The sequence below is a fragment of the Homarus americanus genome, unplaced genomic scaffold, assembly GCF_018991925.1.
Source record: "Homarus americanus isolate GMGI-L3 unplaced genomic scaffold, GMGI_Hamer_2.0 scaffold24922, whole genome shotgun sequence".
Lineage (NCBI taxonomy): Eukaryota > Metazoa > Arthropoda > Malacostraca > Decapoda > Nephropidae > Homarus > Homarus americanus.
The window spans coordinates 3,444,414-3,469,626 of NW_024722610.1; the positions used below are offsets into that span (position 1 = coordinate 3,444,414).

Below are 25,213 nucleotides of genomic sequence, written 5' to 3' on the forward strand. Positions count from 1 at the left end.
GGGATTGGCCCATAAAATGTTTTTGTGGAAATGAAAATTTGCGCATCTTGGGTTGATCTGCAAGTTTTTTTTTTTCATTTTACATTCTTTATTTTTAAACCAATCGTTCTTAAGTTTGCGAAATTCACGTTGAGCCGCTGCTTTTTTCTTGCGGAAGGTATCAGCTTTTATCCGAGACTGAGTGTTGTTCTGCCAGTCAGTTAAAGCAACACGTTTATCAGCGACGAGTATCGCTATATACATACATACATACATACATACATACATACATACAGAAATGAAAGAGAAAGTGAATGAGAGAGAGCGAGAGAGTGAGAAGGTGGGAGTTGCCTCCGTCATCCATTTTTTCCTACTTAAGAAGACATTTGGAGAGCGACGCCAGATTCAGAAAAAATCGTACAACGCTCTAGTAAATTATCGTTTTAAACCCATTTACAGTATACCGTATACACATGTTGTTATCAGACTCTCGTTTGATAGACTTTTAATAATATGTTTACGAAGTATTTTACAATTACTTGCCTGAAACTCGTGTGTGCTACAAGACCGAGTGCATTTCATTTAACCCGGGGATTATTGTACCTCTGGGAACGCCGCCACAAATATTGTAAACAAATATCTCCAGTACGTAATAATAATATGCAATTTTAATCGGGATGAGAAAAATCGTATGGGATGATATTTTGTATTTTAATATCCCAAAGTTATTTTCACCAAAGACAGGACTCTCAAATATTTTCACACAAACCTTTTTTTCCCCGCAACATTTACTGAGACCCGAGACAGTATCAAGTTACAGGCGAGTCCCAGCGCACTTTAGATGTAATTTTGGCCGCTATCATTCTGTTTTAAAATAATTCAGCCATATGGATGCTTTTCCAGACCTTAAGAACATATCTTTAGAATTTTTGAGAATGCTATATTGCCAATCTTATCTTGTACGTCAAATTTACAACCATTAAGAGAGATATCCTCATTTAATAGATGTTTTTCTCTCTTAAATCTCTGTGTTTTGAGGTCCAATTAACTCACTAAGCAAATATATTTGTTCCACTTGACAAATAAAAGCAATAGAAGTCAGGAGGAAGGCGCGTAAATACAGAGAGTGTCTGCGAACGCCTTCACTACCAAACAAATGAGCAGCGCCTCTCACCCGGATTACTGGCTGCACGAAATTACATGGAGAAAATTAGAGTGGGTAGTTCAAGCCTCTCTCTCTCTCTCTCTCTCTCTCTCTCTCTCTCTCTCTCTCTCTCTCTCTCTCTCTCTTCTCCTTTCTTCTTCTTCTTCTTCTCTTAATACGTTTACATTAATATAAATAGAGGAGGATCAAAGATCATTTACAAGACATCGTCCTTATATTCTCTCTCGGCAGGTGTGGTCGGTCACAAGATGTCAAGATCCGCAGGTCGTCATATACTGTATAATAACACAAGGATGTGGATCTTCAAGTGACCTGGCGAAACAACATCGAGACACGTCAAGATGCTGAATTTTGTGGCAAGTATAAAGTTCCTGAGAGAAGGTGATGGTACGTAGTTAGTTAATACAGTAGCTTTTTGTCGACGCCACGATGTTATTTGCTAGTGGCTAGTCTGATGCTGCTCGTGGTTTATTATTAACATTCTTAAGTGTTTCTGTTTTTAAGGGGGAATACGTGATGAAATGGCTGTGAATGTTGTATGTAAACGCCTTAGTTAAGGACGTTCAGGTGACGGGCAAGTCGAAGGGAATGATTGAAACCCGTCTTTTGACGCATTCAATATTTATTGATGTGGTCAAAACCTGCAGAGGAGAAGGCGTTCATAATATTACAAGGTGATCCATCTGATACATAATTAGTTAGTCTCACACAATTTTATCTTAATTACAATTTATTAAACATACTGACATAACACAAAGTTCATAACTCTATTAATCTTAGTTTCGCTTCACTCTGCATTGTATTATTATTCCAGGTTAGGCAGAAACTAGTAGGCGTAATTATTCAACAATATTTCAGTACCGAGGGGTATGTCATCACTTAGGCTGTACTTACAAGTGCGGGTCAATGCAGATCAGTATGGTGTTCCAAGAGAAAACAGTATTGCGTAAATCGTCCCAGCACAAATTCTCGGACAGAAGGCTGGTCTTCACAGCATCACTAGAGAGGGAGATCTGTCTCATGGAGGGGCGGGCAGCCACCGCCACCAGTCTAAGACAGTCCACTCAGCAGAACCAGGACTTGTCTGTAAACACTTCTACATCTGGCGAGGTCACAGGTCGAAAGATTTAATGGCATCACAAACCAGCACTGTAGCTGAAGCCAGCGGCGATAACATTGTATGTGATCAATTGTAGTGCTGGACGATGTGAGCATGCAATACTAGTGTTGTAATGAACATGTTGTACAGGTGTTGTAGTACTAATCGTTTTTTAATGCATATGGGATAATGAAGCGAGACAGACAGACAGACAGACAAAGGAAAATAATAACTCGTGCATGGAGGAAAAATGGGAATAACACCAAACATGAGTGAAAACGAGAGTAAGAACAATAAACGCAAAGACAGGAAATAAGAATAAAATCAAAGAAAGAAAATGCAATAATAGCATACAGGGAAAGAAGAAAAGAATAATAACATTCACGAGAGAAAAAGGTTAACCCCGTCTTTTTCATTTCAGGGGGATCGAGCAAAAAATTACCTCGGTTTGATAATGTTTGGGGAGGGTGATGGTGGTGGCTGAAGGTCTGGTTATCCCGGGTGGGTAAATAGTACGTGGCTCTGAAACTAGTGAGACGAGATGATCATGCTGGAGGTGAGAGCTTATTATTACCTCCAACCTAAATTAAAACGACTGTGTTCTTCATTTATTATTATTAGTAGTAGTTAGTGGCAGTAGGCCTATAGGGGTGGGGGAAGTGCTGAGGCGGATCATCGGAAAATGCAAAATGGAGGTGGTAAAGGATGATGTCAGGGCAGCAGCAGGGAACCTGCAAGTTTGTGCTGGCCGCCAGGCTGGAGGAGCACACTTGCTCTGGTGAAATTCTTTGCTACACTGTTAAATAACACTGATAATGTTTTTGCTTTGTGAATTTTACTACCAGTTACCCCCAGTCAACTCCCTATTCTTATCATATTTTGTGACATATTAAAGAGATGTAGCTTGTTTATTAACTCATATCTTTCCAGTAGCTCAGTTACCTATGTGCAATATTGTATAACTTTCCTGCGTTACAAATGTTTTGTATTGTTTTCTGGTTTAGGTCTTGTATTATGCCACTTCTCATCACTTTCATATTTAATGGTTATAGTCATGAGTATTTACACGGTCCCGTTTTATCTCATAGTATGCGCAATTCCTATAAGGCACCTCGGTTTCTAGAGTATAGTATTTAATGCTGTGACATTATCTGGTTTTGGTGCTATGGGTTTTATATGTATTCCTGGTAATTTCTCTGTGGTTACTTCACATTATAAAAGGAGTAACAGCACATTAGTTTTACAATGAATCACACAATCAGAGGTACCAACCTTACAAATACATGGCTGACTGTACATCAAAATGTTTAAGTTACTGTACCTGTTTTTTTAATGCCAGAATCCAAAACTGTTGTGTCGATAGTTGGAGAGAGAGAATAGATCACTTTTTGGGGACAACATAAGTACATAAGAAAATAAGGAGTCTGCAATAGGCTGGTTGGCCTGTGCATGGCAGCTCCTGTCGAGAGTTACTACCACTCTTATCATCCATGAATCTATCTAGCCTCCTTTTAAAACTTTCCAGCGTTCCAGCACTTACTACAGTACAAAGTTGCTAAGCTTGTTCCACTCGTCTACCACCCTATTTGTGAACTAGTTCCTTCCTATCTCCCTCCTAAACCTAAACTTATCCAACTTAAATCCGTTGCTACGAGTCCTATCCTGCTCGGATATTATAAGAACTTTATCTATGTAACCGTCAATCAGACGGTTCGAGGGTGAATAATACTTCTCACGTCGTACACGAACATTATAATTCGGTCAAACCTGTTGAATACAATTCATTTAGTATTTCAAATAAGACATACATAGGCACTCTTACATAAATGTTTAATCCAAAATATATTTACATAACAATCATGGCTATGTAATTAGTCTAATCTTAACACAAAAACAATGACACAGTCTACCTGTGTACACAAGAAGTACTAGTTAAACTTATGTGTTGAAAGTCTAGAGAGAAGCCAGGGTAGGTGTTAACTCTAAGATATGGGTAGCTATACTGAAATGCCCACCCTATAGCCTGGCCCCTTGGCTGGTCAGCTATGGCTGAGTCAGATGATTATAATGACACATAAACAAACTCCCTTCACACCCTCCAACCTCCTCCTGGGCCTCTCATCTCAACACTCTACACTGTGTACGGGCAGGCACGCCCAATAAACATGACATGAGTTACAGCCTAACATAACATTTGTTTATATGTCATCATAATTATGTACCGCTTGCGGTAACACCCACTCCGTTGAGCGTTCACGCTCAAAACCAGATCAGGCCTTTGATACTTAAGTTTGTCACGTTCATGCGACTATGCTGCCCTCAGGCTGGTGGTATTTAACTTTGTCATGTCCTTGTGACTAAGCTGCCCTCAGGCTGGTGGTATTTAACTTTGTCACGTCCTTGTGACTAAGCTGCCCTCAGGCTGTTGGTATTTAACTTTGTCACGTTCTCGTGACTAAGCTGCCCTCAGGCTGGTGGTATTTAACTTTGTCACGTTCTCGTGACTAAGCTGCCCTCAGGCTGTTGGTATTTAACTTTGTCACGTTCTCGTGACTAAGCTGCCCTCAGGCTGGTGGTATTTAACTTTGTCACGTTCTCGTGACTAAGCTGCCCTCAGGCTAGTGGTATTTAACTTTGTCACGTTCTCGTGACTAAGCTGCCCTCAGGCTGGTGGTATTTAACTTTGTCACGTTCTCGTGACTAAGCTGCCCTCAGGCTTGTTGTACTTATCAGTTCCTTAGGACATCTCGGTCCTTTGACGTTCGGACATCACCATCTTCATGTGTGGATACCCAATTCATTCTCCTGGCCGACTCCGTCAACCCTTTCCATTGCTCCCTCCAACAAGCATAATTTTGTCACAAGTCGCATCATTGTGGACGTCGTCTTAACCACTGCCTGTCGGACAAGTCCATCCTCTCCAGCCTTGACTTCCATCACTCGACCAAGGTGCCATTTGTTGCGTGGACTATTTGCTTCTGCTATAATGATTAGGTCACCAGGGCGAAAGTTGCGCCGTGGTCTGAAATGCACTTGTCGAGTTCTGAGTTGAAGGAGGTACTCCGTCAGCCAGCGCTTCCAAAATTAATCTGCAAGGTACTGGACATGCTTCCACCTTCTGTGGTATGATTCGCCTATTGACCTTCCACCTGAGGGAAGATTACCCTATTGACTTAAGTGCAAAAGATCAGCAGGAGTGAGAGCCTTTGGTTCATTTGGAGTGTTTGGAGCCAAGGTGATTGGCCTCTCGTTAACTATGGCTTCCACTTCACAGAACAGTGTTTGCAGACGTTCATCGTCTAAAACTTGTGAGCCCACAATCGCCTGCAGAACCTTCTTTACTGTGCGAATCTGCCTTTCCCACACTCCCCCCATGTATGGGGCAGCTGGTGGATTGAAGACCCAGTCAATATCTGCTTTCAGTAAGGCACCTCTGAGTCTGTCATCTTGCTCCCAACTTTTCACTGCCAGTTTGAGCTCTTTGGCTGCCCGTACCATGTTTGTCCCATTACCCGACCTAATAGGCTCTGGCGTACCTCTGCGTCGTGAGAACCTTGTTATTGCGTTGAGGAAGGCATCTGCGTCTAATGAGGCCAAGACTTCTAGATGAACAGCCCTAATAGTTAGACATGTAAACAGACATCCCCAGCTCTTAACCTGTTTCCTCCCTACCTTGATAATGAATGGACCAAAACAGTCTATTCCAGTGTAAGCAAATGGAGCCTTTCCAGGAGTGACACGATCTATTGGTAAGTCAGCTTGCCCTTGATGCCGACTTCTCCAGTTGTTCCGTCGGCACACTACACAGCGTCGTATGATTCTATCAAGCAAGCGTCTGCCCTGGGGGATCCAATACCTTTGCCTCACACACGCCATCGTGTGTCTCGTCCGGCATGTCCGGCTCTGTCTTCGTGCATCTCCCGCACTATGATTTCGGTGATGTGGTGGTCTCTAGGCAGCAAGATTGGCTCCTCACCACTTCGCCCAAGAAGGGTTCCTTTAATTCTTCCCTTTGATCTGAGCAACGTTCGCTCGTCCAAGTAAGGTTCCAGTTTATATAGCTTATTGTCCTTCGGCAGCTCACCCTTTATGACAGTTTGGATTTCCATCTCATAAGCCTCTTTCTGCACCAATTTTATAATTGTTTGCTCAGCCGACTGTAGTTCCTCAGTGCTTAGCCTCTTCAGTTTGAGGCGCAGGTCTGCGGTCCTTGTACTGGACCCAAGCCACCAAATGAACCTTTTAATCCATGCCACCCCTTTCACCAAGCGGTACCATGATGAGTACCTTAGCCACAGTTTGGCGAGGGACCACTTTGACTGCTCGCTCACTGCCAGAGCAACTACAGATCTCTGGTGTACTTCTCGTTTCACCTCCAGTAAGTCGTTCAGAACTGCTGGCAGTTCCTTTCCCTTTGGCCACCGCTCTTCAACACTGAGTAGAAAGTCAGGACCTCGTATCCACCGAGATCCTGCAACCAGGTCCAGGACAGGTTGCATCATCTGTTGGGTTCAGCGATGTGCCGACATGTCTCCACTGGTCAGTTCTTGACAGCTCTTGTATGACTGCTATCCTGTTGGCTACAAACGTTTGAAATCGTCTTCTCGAATTGGCGATGTACTGCATGCTATCCGTCCAAAATAAGATTCGTGTATGGTCATGGTCATTTCTCGGCAAATCGTTCGATCAGCGTTCACTGCCAGGACAGCTGCACAAAGTTCCAGCCTTGGTATTGTCAGTTGCTTGAGTGGGGCCAGCTTGGCCCGTCCGTACACGAAAGAGCACTGAATACTTCCGCCAGAATCTACCATTCTCAGATAGGTCACCGCACCGTAAGCAGCCTGCGATGCATCGCAGAAGGTGTGCAACTGCGCTGAGATGATTTCTTTAGCACATGCTGTTTTTAGGCATCTGGGTACCCTTAATTTCCCTAGGTGGGCCAATTCTCCTAGCCAGGTGATCCAGGTCGTGTGATTAACAGCCGACAAAGGTTCGTCCCACCCTAATCGACGCTTGCATTCACACTGAAATAATATTTTAGCCCTGATGATGAATGGGGCCACGAACCCCAGTGGGTCATAAATAGAACTGACCAGGCTTAATACTCCTCTCCTGGTCGCTGGCCTTGAGTTTGGTTGCACCTTGATGGCGAGCTGATCACCTTCCAGGAGCCACCTAACCCCCAGGGCTTGCTCCATTGGCAATTTGTCTTGCCTCAGATCAATTTCCTTCAATGCATTTTGCTTCTCCTCTGGTGGGATGGTAGCCAACACTCCTTTGTGATTACTGGCCCACTTAGTTAACCGAAATCCTCCACACGCCAACAGTCTTTGAAGCTGACCCGCTAACATTAATGCTTCATTTGATGAGTCCAGCGACATGAGCAGGTCGTCAACGTAGAAGTTGACTTCCGCTTGCGCCACCATGTCGGGAAACTCGGATCTGTGGTCTTGGAATGTGCGCCGGAGAGCGTAAGTTGCACATGAAGGGCTCCACACCCCACCAAAGATGTGCACCTTCATCCTGTAAGTTACTGGCTCTCTACTCAGGTCCCCATTCTCCCACCAGAGGAATCTTAACGCCTCTCGATGTTCTGGCGCTACATGGATTTGATGGTACATAGCCTCCACATCTGCCATGATGGCTGTAGTTCCTTGGCGAAACCTAAACAGGACTCCAAGTAATTTGTTGTTGAAGTCTGGACCTTGTAGTACCTGGTCGTTCAGCGATGTCATTTTGTGTTTGGCTGCACAGTCAAAAACTATGCGTACTTTGTTTGGCTTATTTGGATTCAACACCAGGTGATGAGGCGGATACCAGACCAGTCCAGTATCGGACTCCAACTGGCACTTAGGCACTGATTCAGCATATCCTTCAGCAAGCAGTTTATTTATTTCCTCTACGTATCCTTGTCGCAGCCGTGCGTCCTTGGATAGTCTCCTTCGAAGCCTATCTAGTCGACGCTCCGCCACGGCCTTGTTGTTTGGGAGTTCCGTGTTCTCATTACGGAACGGTATGGGAAATTGGTAATGACCATTAGTTTTGATGCTTGTCTCTGACCATAGTCTCAACACTCTTTTGTCCTCAAGTGAATGAGCTGCTGACTGCATGGCTCCTGTGTCCCCACTTTCCAGCTCCCAAAAAGCTTAACTTGTCTTTCCAGACGGGTTTCAGGACTCAAGACAGTTTCGGTCATCAGGCATTCTGACATGCAAACTCCTTGTGCGTCTTGGCGCCCCACCGGTCCATTTACTGTCCAACCCAGTCGCGTTTTTATGGCGAATGGCATTCCATCCCTTCCTGCTCTGACCTCCAAGGGTACCAGGGTCTGTGGCACATCTTGTCCTATCAGAATTTCTATGCTGTTGCTCTGCAATTCTGGTAATTCCATACCTCGCAGATGGGTCCACCTTGACATACCACTTGTGTTCGCTTCGGAGTTGTGAAGCGTTGTGGGGAAATTTTGTATAATGAGTACTTTCGGGATAAGTATGGTTCTGCCTCGTTTCATGCCTGCGCCAACCACTTCTAGATCTACCTCCTCTGTCTCGAGTATCATCTCTTGGGCAAGTGTACCCATGGTTACCAGGTTAAGTGTCCCTTTCACCCTTAGTTTCTGTGTCAGATCTTTGGTGCAATACGACCTGTCGCTGCCTGAGTCCAAGAGAGCTAAAGTTCTGATGTGATTTCGTTGGTGTGAGTCCTTTCCCCGAATCTTCACACTCACTATGGGCAGTACAATCTTGGCATTTTTCTTCGATAGTCAGATGTCGCTTTCGCAGCTGTATGGGTTTTCATGGGCGTCCTTTGTCCCTGTAGCATAGACATGGCCTATTTTTCCGGCCATGTACGAACTGTCGTTGGCTTTCTGGGCCATGCCACCATCAGAGGTGCCTGCCACTGACTCCTGTTTCACGAGACCTTGAAAATTTCGCTTTACTGATAGTCATTACAGACTTTACATTGATATTTGGGTTATTTACAAAGCATTATCACTTCAGTCAATTATGACTGCTATTTGTGTTCTGCACTTCCTTCAGACAACAATAATTACATAGTGTTTTCATTCTCATATGCACTACACTGGGAGTGATGAAGATCACCCACACAAGACTATCGATGCGAGAAGTACACGGACGTTGCACTGCACTTACTCGCCACTGGATACACACACATCCACACCCAAACGCACACACTCGTCCCTCGAGTGACGAGTGTTGGTGAGCCAAGTACACTAAGAGTGGCTGAGCTCACTCTGACAACATTATTTTCTTCACTAACATAAAGGTTCAAGTATTATCGCCACTATATATCTATGGGCGTGCACTGTAATCCGTGGCACTGGGAACGCGCGCGCGCACGCACACACTCACGCGCATCCCTCCAGTGGGTTGAGTTGAGTTGACCTTGGTTACTGCTGCCCGCGCATTGATTCAAGGTAGCACTGCTGCACAGTAGACATCCACGTTTGACTGTAACCGCCAATCAGACGGTTAGAGGGTGAATAATACTTCTCACGTCGTACACGAACATTATAATTCGGTCAAACCTGTTGAATACAATTCATTTAGTATTTCAAATAAGTCATACATAGGCACTCCTACATAAATGTTTAATCCAATATATATTTACATAACAATCATGGCTATGTAATTAGTCTAATCTTAACACAAAAACAATGACACAGTCTACCTGTGTACACAAGAAGTACTAGTTAAACTTATGTGTTGAAAGTCTAGAGAGAAGCCAGGGTAGGTGTTGACTCTAAGATATGGGTAGCTATACTGAAATGCCCACCCTATAGCCTGGCCCCTTGGCTGGTCAGCTATGGCTGAGTCAGGTGATTATAATGATACATAAACAAACTCCCTTCACACCCTCCAACCTCCTCCTGGGCCTCTCATCTCAACACTCTACACTGTACACGGGCAGGCACGCCCAATAAACATGACATGAGTTACAGCCTAACATAACATTTGTTTATATGTCATCATAATTATGTACCGCTTGCGGTAACAATCTATATCCCCTTTATTGATTCCTTTTACCCACTTAAATAATTCTATCATATCTCCCCGCACTCTTCGTCTTTCTAGGGAATGCAAGTTTAGTTTCTTTAATCTATCTTGATATGGAAGGTTTCTAAGTCCCAGAATCATTTTCTTCATTCTTCGCTGCACCGACTCCAGTGAATTGATATCCATTCTATAATAAGGGCACCAGAACTGAATAGCATAATCGAGGTGCGGCCTGACTAGCGCAAGATATAGTTGCAATAAGACCTCTGCACTCTTATTACTTACACTTCTAGGTATAAAACCTAATACTTTGTTTGCCTTATTTCGAACATTAATGCACTGTTTTCTAGGCCATAGGTCCGGGCTTACAAGTACCCCTAAGTCTCTTTCACAATTCGACTTCGGTAGGTTGATGTTGTTAACGCTGTATACATTAACAATATTTGTTCTTCCAATAGTAAGTATGCTGCACTTGCTGGTGTTGAATTTCATTTGCCATTTTTCTCACTCAAGACAAGTGTACTCCGTCACGACTGTACAGGTAGTCGTTGCCATAGAATGGTTGCCAGTTATCGAGGAACGCCCAACCATTGCTTGCACAATGATTTTCCAGTCGGTAATTTATAGCAATTGCCCTGGACAGCCATTCACTACCAACTCCTCTTCTAGGCAAGACACCACATACTATCAGGATCCCTCCCCTATCTCTAATCTTCCCCAGCGCCTCCCTATATCTCTTGAAAAGTTCCTCACTCCTAACCTTTCCTATGTCGTTACCTCCTACACTAAGACACACTACTGGCTTGGTACCCTCCCCTTACAAAACCCTATCTATCCTCTCAGCTACAAGCCCTATCCCAGCCCCAGGAAAACACACCCTAGTCCTACGTTTCCTATATCTTGCACAAAAAGTCCTATCTAAAAACCTCACCTGGCTGTCCCCAACTACCACAACCTTACCACTGGGCAGGGTCTGAACAACTGCCCTTTTCTCTCCTGGCACCGGCCTCTTCTCTTCCTCGCCAGCTTCCTTCAACACTTGGTAGGGGTTACTGCACTCCACACCCTGGTCAGCTTTCCTGAGTCTGACCCTAGTCCCCTTGGAGATAACCACTCTCCACCCCTGCTCCTCCTGACCCTCCTTCACAAGTGTCCTGCTAGGCAGGACACCTACCTGAAGGAGTTCAGTCCTGAGGGCTTCACTCTCCCCCTTTCAATCTTCTATCTCTATCCTCAACTGCTCCAACTGACTTAGCAGAGTGGCCAAGGGGTCGTCTTTCTTCACACACCGTCCCTCTTCCCCCACATCACAACGATCCACGGCGGCCATTTCCTATGGTCACTAACACGAGCACTTAGGGGCACGTCCTACTCCAAGCTAGGTCAGGTCGGTACCGAAAGATAAGCTGGGCAATAGCTCATTTCTAACACGAGAAAACTGTTTGTGAGGCGTATGAATGCGTAAAAAGTTACCGTCATCCCTAAGGAGGGCCCCTGGGGGCGCCGCCGCCCTTAGGAGCGCCCCCTAGGAGCGCCGCCACCCCTATGAGATCCCCTAGTGGCGTCTCTGCATCTGGGAGGGCCCCTAGGGGCGCCACCGCCCTTGGGAGAGCCCCCAAGGACCGCCGCTGCCCCTGGCAGGGCCACTGGGACCATCCCTGGGAGAACTCCTGGCGGCGCCACCGCTACTGGAAAGGCCACTGGGGCGCCACCGCCCCTGAAAGGATCCTTGGAGACGCCCTAGTCCTTGTCAGGGCCTCCGGGGGCTCCGCCGCTCCAGGAAGGCCTCCTGTGGGCGCCGCTGCCCCTGGGAGGGCCCAGGGGGGCACCGCCGTCCCTGGCAGGGCCCCGGGGGGCACCGCCGCTTATGGTGATTTTGATTTTGCCGCTTACAGCGGCTACTTTATTGTGCACCCCACACTCATCCTGTGAGCGGTAGCGCAAAAGGATTACAGAGTAGAGTTTACAACGGGTCATAATAATTAACCCCCGTGGTCAGGATATTATGGCACTGAAAGTTACGCAGTATTTCAATTACATTATTTGTTTAGTTCTATACATAAAGGGTAACTTATTCACAACTGCGTGAGTACAGGACTGTTAGGCAGTATGTCTGGCCGCACACTTTGTTATTCACATTTGCGTGAGAAGTATTCAAGCACATTGTGTATTTGGTTCTATACATGATTACTGATATAGTTACTAAGTGCAAAAAAGTGGATACAATCTTAATATGTCGGCTATCTTGCCATTAGAGATGAAGTGTTGTGCCATTTCACACACAGTGTGCTTGGACCTGTCCCTAAAAGGTTCTATCTTCACACAGTCGAGGACGTAGTGTTCAAGTGTGCTGGCCATTCACTTTACATTTAGTCTTGTTTACATCTGCTTGGGGAACATACTGCCAAAGGTACTTATATCCTAACCTTAATCTAGCGGTTACAACATCTTGTAATCTAGTGATCTTGTTACTTGCTCCATATACATGTTTCACTTAATACATCTCATCATGGTAAACTATGGATCGACTAGTGCCTGTTTGCACTTGTCTACTTGCGTCAAATTCATCAATAAGTTCTTTCCTAATTACAGTTTTAAGGGTTCCTTTTGACAGACCCAAATTGTATTCAACGGTGTCTTTGTTAGACGCGAGTTTGGCGAGGGCATCAACTGTCATGTTCTTTGAGTCCTATGTGAAAGGGGATCCACAAAAGTTTGACCTTGACACCCCGGTCAACAAGGTACGCAGATTTGTGTCTGGCTTCAGAGACAAGCGCGTGACAACTTGAGTTGAGGGTGCCAAGGGCAAGTAGTGAGGATAGAGAGTCAGTGATGATGAGACTGTCAGTAACAGTGGTTTCAATGAATTTGATAGCTGTGAGTATGGCAACTAATTCAGTTGTTAATTCTAACTCCTTTCTCAATTATATTACCGTCAGGTTGAGTCACAACAATAGCACTTCCAGCCCTCCCACAGGCGATGTTAAGAGATCCATCAGTGTAGATGGTCTGTGTGATATTATCATCAGTCTGTAGTGTGTGTATGTGTTCAAGAGCTCTCACTTTGGCAATGTGTTGGAGATAAATACTTTGTATAATTATTTATTTAGGCGGATATGTCGGTATTGTGATATCGAAGGGAATTGCCCGCCAGGGTGGCAGGAAGCGCTTTTGTGTCTCAACTTTGTACAGGTGGTCTAGTCCAAACATCTTCATATGTGTAGCTGTTGTTTGGATCCATTTAGATTCACCAGTCCCATGGTTCATACATTCTAGCAATTTTAAGGAAACAATGTTATCAGGATCACCACGCAGAAGCCTCAGAGCTATCATGAGGACCCCTGGGGGCGCCTCCGCCCCTGTAAGAACCCTGGCGGCGCCAGAGCGCATGGAAAAGACCCTGGCGGCGCCAGAGCGCATGGAAAAGACCCTGGCGGCGCCAGAGCGCATGGAAAAGACCCTGGCGGCGCCGCCGCCCTTGGAAGGGCCTCTTAGAGGCGCCGCCGCCCTTGTAAGGGCTCCTAGGGGCGCCTCCGCATCTGGGAGTACCCCTGGGGGCGCCGTTGCCCCTGTAAGGGCCCCTGATGGTGCCACCGCTCCGCCGAGAGCCTTAGAGGCACTGACGCCCATGGCAGGGGCCCTGGGGGCGCCACCGCCCCTGGAAGGAACCCTGGGGTCGGCTGCCGCCCTGGGAGAGCCCTTGGCGGCGCCGCCGCAACTGGGAGGGCCACTGGGGGCACCACAGTCCCTGGCAGGGACTCTGCCGCCCCAGGGAAGGTCCCGCCACCCCTGGGAGGGCCCTTGAGGGCGCCTCTGCCCCTGGGAAGGTCCCGAGGGGGCGCCGCCACCCGTAAGGAGGGCCACTAACGGCGCTGCCGCCATTGGGAGGGCCTCTCAGGGCGCTACAGCCCCTGGAAGGGCCCTTGGGGTCACTGCGGCCCCTGGTAGTGCCCCTGAGGGCGCCACCGTTTCGGGAGGGCCTTTGGGGGCGCCGCCACCTCTGGCAGGGCCCCTGGGGACGCGGCCCCTCTGGTAGGGCCCCCTCGGGGCGCCAACCCTGGGAAGGCCCCTGCTACCCCTGGGAGAACCGGTGTTGGCGCCGCTGCCCCTGTAAAACCCCCTGGGGGGTACCACCGCCCTTGAAAGGGTACCTGGGGGCGCAGCCACCACTGGGAGAGCCCCTGGGGGCAATAACGCCCCTGAAAGAACCCTAGCGGCGCTGCCGCCCCTGGAAGGCCCCCTAGGGGCGCCGTCACCCCTTGGAAGGCCCCTGGGGGAGCTGCCGCTTTTGGGGACGACTCTAGGGACGCCACCACTCCTAGGAAGCACCCCTTGGGGCGCCACCGCCCCTGGCATGGCCCCTAGGGTTGCCGCCACCCAGAAGGCGGGCCTCTGGAGGCGCCTCCGCCCTAGGGAGGGTTCCCTAGGAGCGCCGCCGCCCCAGTATTAGCCCAAGGGTGGCGCTTTGACATCTGGGAGGGTCCTGGGGGCGTCGCGTCCCTTAGGAGGACCCTTGAGAGAGCCAGCAACCCAAGGAGGACCCCTGGGAGTGCCACCGTTCCTGGAAGAACCCCTGGTGGCGCCGATGCCCCTGGAATTGCCCCTGGGGGCGCCACAGCCCGTGGCAGGCCCCTGGGAGTGCCGCTGATCCTGCGAGGGCCCGGGGGACTCCATCACCCCTAAGGAAGGCCCCTGATGGTGGCGCCGCCCTTAATAGGGCTCCATGGGGACGCCGCCGCCCCCTGTGTGGGACCCTAAGGGCGACTCCACATCTGAAAAAGCCCCTGTGGGCGCCGACGCCCTTGGGAGAGACCCGGGGGGCGACGTCTCTCCTGGGAGGGCCCCTGGATGCACCGCCGCCCTGCCGAGGTCCCCTGAGGGAACCTCCGCCCCTGACAGGGGGCCCTGGGGGCGCCGCGGCCCTTGGGAGAACCCCTGGCGGCGCCGCCGTCCCCTGAAGACACCACTGCCCCTGGGAGGTCTATTGGCAGCGCCGCCGCTCCTGGGAGGGTCCCTGGCTGCACTGCCGCCCCTGGAAGGGCCCATTTGGGCACCACCGCCCCTAGCAGGGCCTTAGCGGGCGCCATCACCCGTGGGAGCGCCGCCGCCCCTGGCGTCGCCACTGCTCTTGGGAGTGCCTTTGGGGGTGCCGCCTCCACTGGGAGGGACTCTGGGAGCACAACCGCCCCTGGCAGGGCCCCCGGGGTCGCTGTTGCCCTTGGGAGGGCCCCTGGGTGCGCCACCGCCCCTGGGAATCCCCCTGGGGACGCCACTGCCCCTGGGAAAGGCACTGGAGGCTTTATAGCTCCCCCTGTGAGGGCCCCGCCACGCTTGGCAGCTGTAACGCCCCCAGTGCCTTTCCCAGGGGCAGTGGCGTCCCCAAAGGGATTCCCAGGGGCGGTGGCGCTCCCAGGAGCCCTCCCAAGGGCAACAGTGACCCTGGTGGCCCTGCCAGGGGCGGTAGTGCTTCGAGTCCTGCAACCCCTGTGAAAGACCCCACCACTCCAGGGAATGTCCCCGCCGCCTCTGGAACGGACCCTGTGGGCGTTGCCGCCCATGGATGGGCCCCAGGGCACGACGCCATCCCCCTGGAAGAGCCCCTGGGAGCGCCACCGCCCTTGGGAACGCTGCCACCCCTGGGAGAACAACTGACAGCGCCACCGCCCCTGGAAGGGCCCTTAGGGGCGCCACCGTCTCTGGAAGGGCTCCTGTGAGGGTCTCTAGGGGTGTCTCCGCATCCGTGACAGGGCCCCTGGGGACGTCGCTGCCCCAAACAGGGCTCCAGAGGGGCACCGCCATCCTTAAGAAGGGCCCTTGGGGGACCACCGCCCTTGAGAGGGTCCTCTAGGGATGCCACCGCCCCTGTGAGGGCCCCTAGCGGCGCCGCCGCATCTGGAAGGGTTCTAGAGGACGCCGCTGCCTTTGGCGTGGCCCCTGAGGGAGCCGCCAATCCTGGGAAGGCCTCCTAGGTGCGTTGCCGCCCCTGGAAGGGCCTTTGGGGCCGGCGCTGACCCTATCAGGGCCCCTGAGGTCGCCACCGCCGCTGATATGGCCCCTGGAGGGCTCCTGGGGGCGCCGACTCCCCTGGGAGGGCCCCTGTATTCTCCGCCGCCCCTGGGAGCGCCACCGTCCCTGGAAGGGCCCCTGGGGCCACCATCGCCCCTGGAAGGGGCCTGGGAGCCACCGCCTGTAAGACCCCTGCCGCTTCTCGGAGGGCCCCAGTTGGCGCCACCGCCCGTGGATGGGCCTTAGGGGGTGCCGCCGTCCTAAGGAGGGCCTCTGGGTGCGCCGCCACCCTAGGGAGGGCCCCTTGGGTCGTCGTAACCCCCTAAGTAGGGCCTCTGGGGTGTCTCCGCATCTGGAAGGGCCCCTGGGGTCTCCGACGTCCTTTGGAGGGTCGCTAGGGGAGCCGCCGCCCCTGCGAGGGCCCCTGGGAGCGCCGTCCACCCCTAATTATCCTACAATCGAATCGTAGAGTATATATTTGAAATCAGCATGCTCGGGAGTACCTATAATGTGATTTTCAACAAAATCTAATTTTGGGCTAAAGCTGTCGAAAATTATACCTTAGTAATTTTTTTACCAAACTATACTTTTCTCTCAGAATTGAAATTTTAAAAGTTTAACTAATTAAGTACTTACAGAATAACACATTAACACCAAAATCGAACTTTGGAAACCCATAGTTGGCGAGTAATTAACATTGAAAAGGGTCATTGGTTTTACAGGCCGCTGGGGGTGCTGCCGTACCTAGGAGGGCTCCTGTGGGCGCCGCCGCCCATGGGAGAACCCCTAGCGGCGAAACAACCCCTGGGAGGCCATGTAGAGATACTGCCACCCTTAAGGAGGGTCCCTGCCGCCCCTTGGAGGGTCCCTGGGTGGGCCGCCGCTCCTAGGAGGGCCCCCGTGGGTGCCGCCGCCTTTGGAAGGGCCCCTAGAGGCGCCACCGCTCCTGGGAGGACCTTTGGAGGCGCCTTCCCCCTAGGAGGCACCCCTGGGGTCGCCACCCCTCTTGAAGGGCCCCCGACACCCCTGGGAGGACTTCTGTGGGCGCCGCTGCCCGTGGGTGGGGCTCTGGGGACCCCACCGTCCTTGGAAGTGCCCCTGGGGGTGCCGCTGCCCCGAAGGAGAGCCCCTGAGGGTGCCGCTGCCCCGAAAGAGAGCCTCTGAGGGCTCTACCGCCCCTGGGAGGGCTCTTAGGGTCGCCGCCACCCCGAAGGAGAGCCCCTGGGGTCGCCTCCGTCCCTCGGAGGTCTCGTGTGGGCGCCATCGCCCCTGGAAGAGCCCCTGGGTGCACCACCGCCCCTGACAGGGCCACTGGGAGCGCCACCCCCCTCCCCTGGGAGGGCCCTTTGGGGTGCCACCTCTCTTGGAGGGCCCTCGCCGCTCCTCTGAGGGCCCATGTTGGCGTCGCCGCCTGTGGTTGGGCCTCTGAGGGCGCCGCCACTCCTGGGAGGTCCCCTGGGTGCGTCGTCGCCTCTTGGAGGGCTCCCAACGCCTCTTTTGGCGCCGCTGCCCGTGGGTAGTGACTCTGGGGGCCCCACCGCCCGTGGGAGGGTTCCTAGGGGTGCTGCTGCCCCGAAGGAGAATCCCTAAGGGCTCCACCGCCCCTGACACAACTCCTCGTGTCGCTGCCTCCCAGGGTCGCTGCCTCCCCTAAGGAGAGCCCCTGGGGTCGCCGCCGTTTCTCGGAGGGCCCATGTGGGTGCCATCGCCCCTGGAAGGGCCCCTGGGTGCGCCACCGCCTTTGACAGGGCCACGCCACCGCCCATGGGAGGGCCCTTGGGAGCGCCACCTCTCTTGGAGGGCCCCTGCTGCTCCTCGGAGGGCCCCTGTTGGCGCCGACGCCCGTGGGTGGGCTCCTGGGAGGACCCCTAGGGCACTGCCGCCCCTGGGAGGTCCCCTGGGGGCGCCACCGCCCTTGAGAGGGGCTCTGGGGGCGATGCTGTCCATAAGACGAGCCCCTAGGGGTGCTGTCGCTTTTGGGAGGCCCCTGAAGGCGCCACCGACAGTGTCGGGGCCCCTGGGGTCACCGCCTCCCATAAGGAGGGCCCTTGGGGAGGCCTCCTAGCGGCGTCGCCACCCCTGTAAGGGCCCCTATGGGCGCCTCCGCATCTGGGAGTGCCCCTGGGTTCGTCGACGCTCTTGGGAGGGCCTCTGGGGGCGTCGACGCTCTTGGGAGGGCCCCTGGGGGCGTCGACGCTCTTGGGAGGGCCCCTGGGGTTGCCGCCACCCCAAAGAAGGTCTTAAGGCTTTGTTTGGGTCTAGAAAAGAAGACTGATTTTACCTCTGGTTGTGGTGGCTTCTTGTAAGATGGGGACACATGACAGCGGGTGTGCTGGGCGTGTTAGGTGTGATAGAGGTGTGTTAGGTATGGTAAGTGTGCTAGGCGTGCTGGAGATAAAAAGGTGATTGTTAAACGATTTGACTCATGTAAAACAAAAAAAGGTTTATCATTTATAGGTTTGGAGTCAAGGGATTGTATTATTGACGTAATAAATAATTTTTTTAATTATGATTATATGTTAAGCTGGCCCTAAGGTACGACAGTCGAATGGATACAACACTCGCCTACTGGCCTTGGGATCACTGGTTTGTGCAGGGTTACCCTTAGTCCACTCAACTGTGAAGGGGTATCTAACTTTTTAGTCAAGGAAGTGAAGGTGGTCGAGTGTAGTACATTGCCTCCATGCTTATCAATAATTTGATATTTGGCGTGTTCTTTCGCACCTTCCTTAGTGGACTGTCAACCTCGTGAGACTCATTTTCCTTAGCCTTATAATGTGTGTTTTAAGTTTCTTAGCTTTGTTGAAGTCTCCCTTGAGTGTAGATTGGAGGACAGACCATTCCATGTTGCTACTGCTACTATGTTTCCATTATATAAAGATCAAAGCCATAGTGTCCAGGCTAGTAATTGTTAATATAAATACCATCATGATAACCAGCGGCAACGAAATTTTTGGTCAGCATGTTCTGAGAAACCTTTAAAACTAAAGACCTGAAACTTCTCAGAGTGATTTGTGGTGTAGTAAACTTTTACGTTTTCTACTAATATGCTCCTTTTGGTGTTGAACTTCAAAAACTTATCTCCTGAAATAGACTGAGGTGAAGTGATTAGCATATAATCGATGTGTTCAAGGCAAGCAAAGACTTAGGATCATTTTTAGACTGCAGGTGTTACGGCCATTCTCAAAACCTTCATTAGTCCTCTCCACCACTGTGTAAGGTTGACCCAAACGTCCACAATGGGTTGCTGACTTGGTGAAGGGGTTGTGTAGTCGCTGTCGATGAACAAAAACGAAGGAAGAAATGAAGAACCAAATTTATCTTATCATCCGGAAATTTTGCTACAACGTTGTGAAAGCCAAACAGTTCAACATTAATTCAGTTCATATTACAGGATGAAGAGAATTTAGTAAAAGAACGTGATGGATAATTAACTAATCTTTAGGAAAAATCAAACTCATTGTAGAAAAGCTCCGTAGGTTACTAAAGAGGCATAACAACTACAACCTCGTGGTTTTTTGACGGGCCAATCACTAATCCTTTGGTTACTGAAGGTCACCTGAATGCCAAAATAAGATGTGATAGTCAACCTTATAATAATGTGGGCAAGGATTCGTGGGGATGGCAGTAGATTGTTTGGGCTCGCCCTTCAGTAGCCTCTTATGTGTCAAAGGTTACGTGAATGTGAGAACAGAGGTCATCTTTCTGGATAATATCTTGCAATTGGTGGTGGTGGCAGAGTGTGTGTGTGTGTGTGTGTGTGTGTTTGCAGTATTCTCAACACAACTGAATATTTTTGTTTTAAATTTGGTGGTTAAAAATTTTAGCATGCCATTGAGTTTTTTGGACGCCCATAAACAACTATTAACAACTTTTTACACACACACACTGAAAACATGGGAACATAAAACTCTTGTGTGAATGAGAGAAAACATACTAAAAATAAAAGGAAGATTAGATAGGAAACTGAGAGAAAAACAAGACAGAGAAAAGATAAATATTAATGAAAAACAGAAAAATATGTCGACAGACAGACAGAGAGGGAGTGTTGAAGATCACATTTTTTTTATTAACGGGGGGCTCTGCGTCTACCCCTTCCTTCCATCTCCTTTATTACTCCCTTTTCTTCATCCATTTCTCTCTCACACATTCCTCCCTCTCCCCGTCCCTCATCCTTCCCCCTCCATCATCCCTCCCTCTCCCTCATTCCTCTCTCATCCATCCCTCTCTCATCCTCTTTTCTTCCCAATTCCTCCCTGTCCATCATCCCTCTCTCTCTCCATCATCCCTCTCTCTCCATCATTCCTCCCTCTCCATCTTCCCTCCCTCTCCATCATCCCTCCCTCTCCATCATCCCTCCCTCTCTCCCCCTTCCCCCTCCCTCACAGCATATATGAATACATTACCATACGTTCACCTCCTCGCCCGTCCACCTACCCGAGAATCATTGATGAATTGCCATCTGCTATGTAAATCTGAGCGACTCGTATTGATGAATGGGACGTGTCGTTGGCTGATCATCTGATGAGCTGGTGGGAGGTATTGCGTCTTCTCGGTGATGCATCTTGTGGGACCAGTTGATGATGAACCCCAATCACACGTGTAGGAACCTGGATTCATAAGGTTTCGTGTTTTTTTTCCTTTATGTCTGTACTTAGGGAAGAGTTTCAGTGTCATGAAAATAGTTTCATGTTGTTTTTTGTTTTTTCATCTGGTTTCACACTTCTTAGTAGGCGAGAAAAAATTACTTCCGACTCATTATGAATCTGGACTACGATTCATAAAAATTTAATGTATCACTGTTTGATCACATGAAGAGTAACCCCTCTTCCGCCCTTCCCAGTTTATTTCACCTAATGATTAAACATCGTAACGCTAACCTAACCTAAACCCAGGGGCGTACCTAGTGGGTGGCAGAAGGGGCAGCCGCTCTGGGCGCCAAATTGCCTCAAAGAAACAGGCAGTAGTAGCACTTCATCACCAGCTTTCTAAACTGTATCGAGTTTTGCAGAGTATATCTAATGACCCCAACTTGAATACGGACACGGTAACAGGTGCCAGAACACTGATGAATTAGATTGACTTCACTTTCATTTGTTTGTTAGATTTTTGGTGTGACATACTGATCCTCATCGACCGTGTCAACTGTGGCCTTCAAGCAAAAAATATTACCTTTGATTGTCCCACAAAAATGTTGAATGGTTTAGTATCCAATTTTACTGAAATGAGAAAAAGTGGTGGGAAAGTCACATTGGCAGTAGCACATGCTGAGAATATTTCAGAAAATCTTGGAATCACACCAAATTTTCCAGAGAGAATACCAAGGAAAAAGAAAAGATTGCCAGGAGAACTGGCTGAGGATGAAGCTCTCACATTAGAGATGGAATTCAAAAGGGGAATGCAATTCAATATATGATGCTATTCATCACACAGATCCAATGGAGATTTTTAAAAATGGTGAGTATTTCAGAGGAGTTTTCATTTCTTCATGGCTTTGTCCTGTCATTCTTTACTACTGACAACCTGAAGAAGAGTACATCTGATCTTGCTCTTGTATATCCAAGTGATTTAGATATAAATGATTTTGCATCTGAAATTGAACCTTTAAAGCTTCAGGCAAATGCACTGTTGGCAAATCTATCAGCTGCTACTCCACTGGGTCTGTTGAATATGATTTACACATACTGTATGTTCTTGAAGATGTATATCCCAATAATGATGTAGCTCTGAGTATATTCTTAACTCTTCCAGTTACGGTTGCTTCCTGTGAATTACTTGCGTTCATCTATGGCCCAAGAACGTTTATATAACATAGCTATTGTATCAATTGAACAGAAGATAGCAAATTCTATGAATTTTGACAGTGTAATAGATGAATTTGCAACCAAGAAGGCAAGAAAAGTGATTCTGTAATAAATGATGTTCCAGAGTCATTCTTAATATACATTCTTAGTTTTCAGTGATATTTCTGTAGGTGCCTCATATGTGCTGATGTAATTAACACACCATTATACTTTTAATTTTTTAATGTATGAGCCTTGATATACTGTGTATTATGATAATTAATATTGGATAAATAAACTTACTTTTTAGGATTAAGAGTAAAATCTGGTCAATCTGTCATCAGAATTGTCCAAAATTATTATTGAATCTGTTTACTTGGAGAGTAAAAGAATTTTATAATGAAAAGTTAAGCGATCCACTGGGTTATGGTATTTTATGAACTGAATGTAGACTATGTGTATTTTGAGCAGCAAATTGGTGATTACTTATAGAAAATTATTCCAGTTCTTGCCTTGATACAAACGTACAATTATACATCATCATCAGTGTCTTAGCAATTCCTTATTTACTATTATGCTACATTATTTATATGAATTAAAATTTAGTTGATAAAATTATTTGCGGTGGAAGTGGGGCTGCAGGGAGTGGAGGGTTAGTGGTGGTGGGGAGCCGTGAAGGGAGGGGACACCAAATTCAACCAATGCCCTGGGTGCCATCAAGGCTGGTTACGGCCCTGCCTAAACCCCCAGGTATCATTAGGGTGTTTAATCATCAGGTAAAATAAGCTGGGGGCCTAATTTTCATGTGATTCGATTATTACAGAGAAAGTAATCCCTGGATCATAGTTCAGTGTTTGAAGCGAAGACTGTTACGTCACATAATTGTCTCCTTTATCGTATAGTTTAAGTCATTTGGCGAGTATAAAGAATTATCAAGCATTGTCATGAATCCTTAGTTGAGGTAACTCGGATTACGGAGAGCTCCAGTGAATCAGGTACAGAGTATTAGTGATTTCATTGGAGCTCATATAAATCCAGGTGTATTGTATATATTATAATTATATTATCTGTATTATTTTGTAGTAATATGACATGTAAAATACATTTATTTAGTTGATTTATTCTAATTAGCTAGTTTATTCGTAACAGGTAGTAGGTATTAGGCAGCTACCAAAGAGGGAGGTACTACCGCCTGGGAAGATATTGGAAGCATAATATACTGTATTGTCTAATGGTAGACCCTGCTGCCATATGGCATCACGAAAATTGCGACCAAGTCCCAGGTTGCTGATCTGACTTTCTGCCTCATTTACACACAATTGCAGGGTATCAATTGTTTCTCTTACCATTAACAACACAACACACATATATTGTTTCTCATTATTTATTTTTTTATGGTTCTTTATCATTATTATTATTATTATTACTATTACATTTTCGCCCCCGGGCCCCGATGTGATCAGTGACTCGTGCCCGGGTGGGCTAATCCCCGTAAAAAAAAAAATATAATAATAATTGATTAAGTATACTGTTCTTCCGGTGATGAACACCAGATGACATTAAATTCCCGCCATCCACCCTTCGGGTTGGGTAAAGCCGGCTGAGTGTCAGTTTTACTCTTGACACCGACTGCTGTATCGTGTCAGAGCTGCTTCCCCAATTCTCTTGGTGTTGCTTGGGTATTTACTTTCTTTACTTATGTGACTGACCTGTATTCAACTCAACAGATAAGTTATTTTTGTTATGATTGTTAGGTATAATATTTAGGATGTTTAATAGGAATTTAAATAAAGTTGCCATTCTGTTTTGCCTTCTAGTCTTTGTGTGTGAATTTTCCTTGTAAATATATTAGGCTTAACCCTTACAGGATTTTTGGCCAAAAATACTTTTTCTGTCAGAACTAAAATTAAATATGCCTAGACTTTAAGTACACCCAGAATAATACACAAGCACCATGAAATTACCTCGAAAACTCATAGGTGGCGAGTAATTAGCATTGCAAACGTACAGTAATTAAAATCTTCTAAAAGCCATTTGAACAAGCAATAATCCAGATATCAAAATTTGGTTAACAGATCCTTAGCCAGGGTGGGCCAAGTTGGGCCACGGAGGGCTAGGGTGGGCCAGGTGGGCCAGTTTGGGCTAGGGTAGGCCAGATTGGGCCAGGTGGCCAAGTTAGGTCCGGTTGTGGCCAAATAGATCCAGTTTGGCCCAAATAGGTCCGGTTTGGGCAAAATAGGTCCGGTTGAGGCAAAATAGGTCCGCTGGGGCCAAATTGGTCCGAAGTAGATTATCATAGAAAAAGGGAAATTTGTATCACAGAAAATGTGAAATATTTCCACTTTCTGTAAAAGTTGGTTATCTACTTAACATAGAAAAACGGAAAATTGTATCATAGAAAATGGGAAATATCTACTTTCCGGGAAAGTTGGTTATCTACTTTCCCGAAATGTAGATTATCCACTTTTCGGTAAAGTAAATTATCGACTTTTCGTGGAAGTATATTATCGACTTTTTGGGAAATATTAACGTATTTTCCAAAGTAGATTATATAATTATCATAGAAAACGGAAATTTGTATCACAGAAAATGTGAAATATTTCTACTTTCTGGGAAAGTTGGTTATCTACTTATCATAGAAAACGGAAATTTGTATCATAGAAAATGGAAATATCTACTTTCCGGAAAGTTGGTTATCTACTTTCCCGAAAAATATCTACTTCCGAAGTTGGTTATTCCCGAAAAAGTAGATCATCTACTTTGCTAGATTGACTTTCGTAAGTAGATTATTATCGAATCTTTGGGAAATACAGTCTAACTTATTTTCCAAAAGTAGATTACTGCAGAAAACGGGAAATTTGTATCACAGAAAATGTGAAACATTTTACTCTCTGGGAAAGTTGGTCATTCATCATCATAGAAAACGGAAATTTGTATCATAGAAAAATGGGAACATTCATTTCCGGGAAAGTTGGTTATTCATTCTGAAAAGCAGATTATCTACCGGAAAGTAGATTGACTTTCGTGGAAGTAGATTATCGACTTTTAAGAAAATATTAGCTCAACGTATTTTCCAAAGCAGATTATCATAGAAAACGGGAAATTTTGTATCACTACAAGAAAATGCAAATATTTCTACTTTCTTGGGAAAAAGTTGGTTATC

The 25,213-nt window shown here is 47.8% G+C and overlaps 6 protein-coding genes across 6 annotated transcripts; 2 read left to right on the forward strand and 4 right to left on the reverse strand.

Moving 5' to 3' along the window:
- Window positions 1-5,408: 5,408 nt before the first annotated feature.
- Window positions 5,409-6,745, reverse strand: LOC121862964. Its single transcript, XM_042361419.1, has 2 exons — window positions 6,117-6,745; window positions 5,409-5,859 (listed from the first exon to the last, which is right to left on the reverse strand). Exons 1-2 carry the CDS (start codon window positions 6,743-6,745, stop codon window positions 5,409-5,411), a joined length of 1,080 nt encoding a protein of 359 aa, XP_042217353.1.
- Window positions 6,746-6,823: 78 nt separating this feature from the next.
- On the reverse strand, window positions 6,824-8,353 carry LOC121862965. Its single transcript, XM_042361420.1, has one exon. The coding sequence runs from the start codon at window positions 8,351-8,353 to the stop codon at window positions 6,824-6,826; it is 1,530 nt and encodes a 509-aa protein (XP_042217354.1).
- A 3,453-nt stretch (window positions 8,354-11,806) lies between these two features.
- On the forward strand, window positions 11,807-14,066 carry LOC121862966 (skin secretory protein xP2-like). The gene is made up of 2 exons (XM_042361421.1): window positions 11,807-12,131; window positions 13,564-14,066. Exons 1-2 carry the CDS (start codon window positions 11,807-11,809, stop codon window positions 14,064-14,066), a joined length of 828 nt encoding a protein of 275 aa, XP_042217355.1.
- An 89-nt stretch (window positions 14,067-14,155) lies between these two features.
- On the reverse strand, window positions 14,156-14,617 carry LOC121862967 (basic proline-rich protein-like). The gene has a single exon (XM_042361422.1). The coding sequence runs from the start codon at window positions 14,615-14,617 to the stop codon at window positions 14,156-14,158; it is 462 nt and encodes a 153-aa protein (XP_042217356.1).
- Window positions 14,618-14,984: 367 nt separating this feature from the next.
- Window positions 14,985-15,338, forward strand: LOC121862968. The gene has a single exon (XM_042361423.1). It carries the CDS (start codon window positions 14,985-14,987, stop codon window positions 15,336-15,338), a length of 354 nt encoding a protein of 117 aa, XP_042217357.1.
- Window positions 15,339-17,917: 2,579 nt separating this feature from the next.
- Window positions 17,918-18,304, reverse strand: LOC121862969 (basic salivary proline-rich protein 2-like). The gene has a single exon (XM_042361424.1). The coding sequence runs from the start codon at window positions 18,302-18,304 to the stop codon at window positions 17,918-17,920; it is 387 nt and encodes a 128-aa protein (XP_042217358.1).
- Between the last annotated feature and the right edge of the window lie 6,909 nt (window positions 18,305-25,213).

Coding starts and splice junctions, on each gene's coding strand:
- LOC121862964 (XM_042361419.1), bottom strand. CDS start 6,745: ATGATGCAACCTGTCCTGGACCTGGTTGCAGGATCTCGGTGGATACGA. Junction 5,860..6,116: donor GCCGGACGAGACACACGATG/GCGTGTGTGAGG, acceptor TCTAACTATTAG/GGCTGTTCATCTAGAAGTCT.
- LOC121862965 (XM_042361420.1), bottom strand. CDS start 8,353: ATGCAGTCAGCAGCTCATTCACTTGAGGACAAAAGAGTGTTGAGACTA.
- LOC121862966 (XM_042361421.1), top strand. CDS start 11,807: ATGAGATCCCCTAGTGGCGTCTCTGCATCTGGGAGGGCCCCTAGGGGC. Junction 12,132..13,563: donor GGGGGGCACCGCCGCTTATG/GTGATTTTGATT, acceptor CAATGTTATCAG/GATCACCACGCAGAAGCCTC.
- LOC121862967 (XM_042361422.1), bottom strand. CDS start 14,617: ATGCCAGGGGCGGTGGCGCCCCAAGGGGTGCTTCCTAGGAGTGGTGGC.
- LOC121862968 (XM_042361423.1), top strand. CDS start 14,985: ATGGGGACGCCGCCGCCCCCTGTGTGGGACCCTAAGGGCGACTCCACA.
- LOC121862969 (XM_042361424.1), bottom strand. CDS start 18,304: ATGGGAGGCGGTGACCCCAGGGGCCCCGACACTGTCGGTGGCGCCTTC.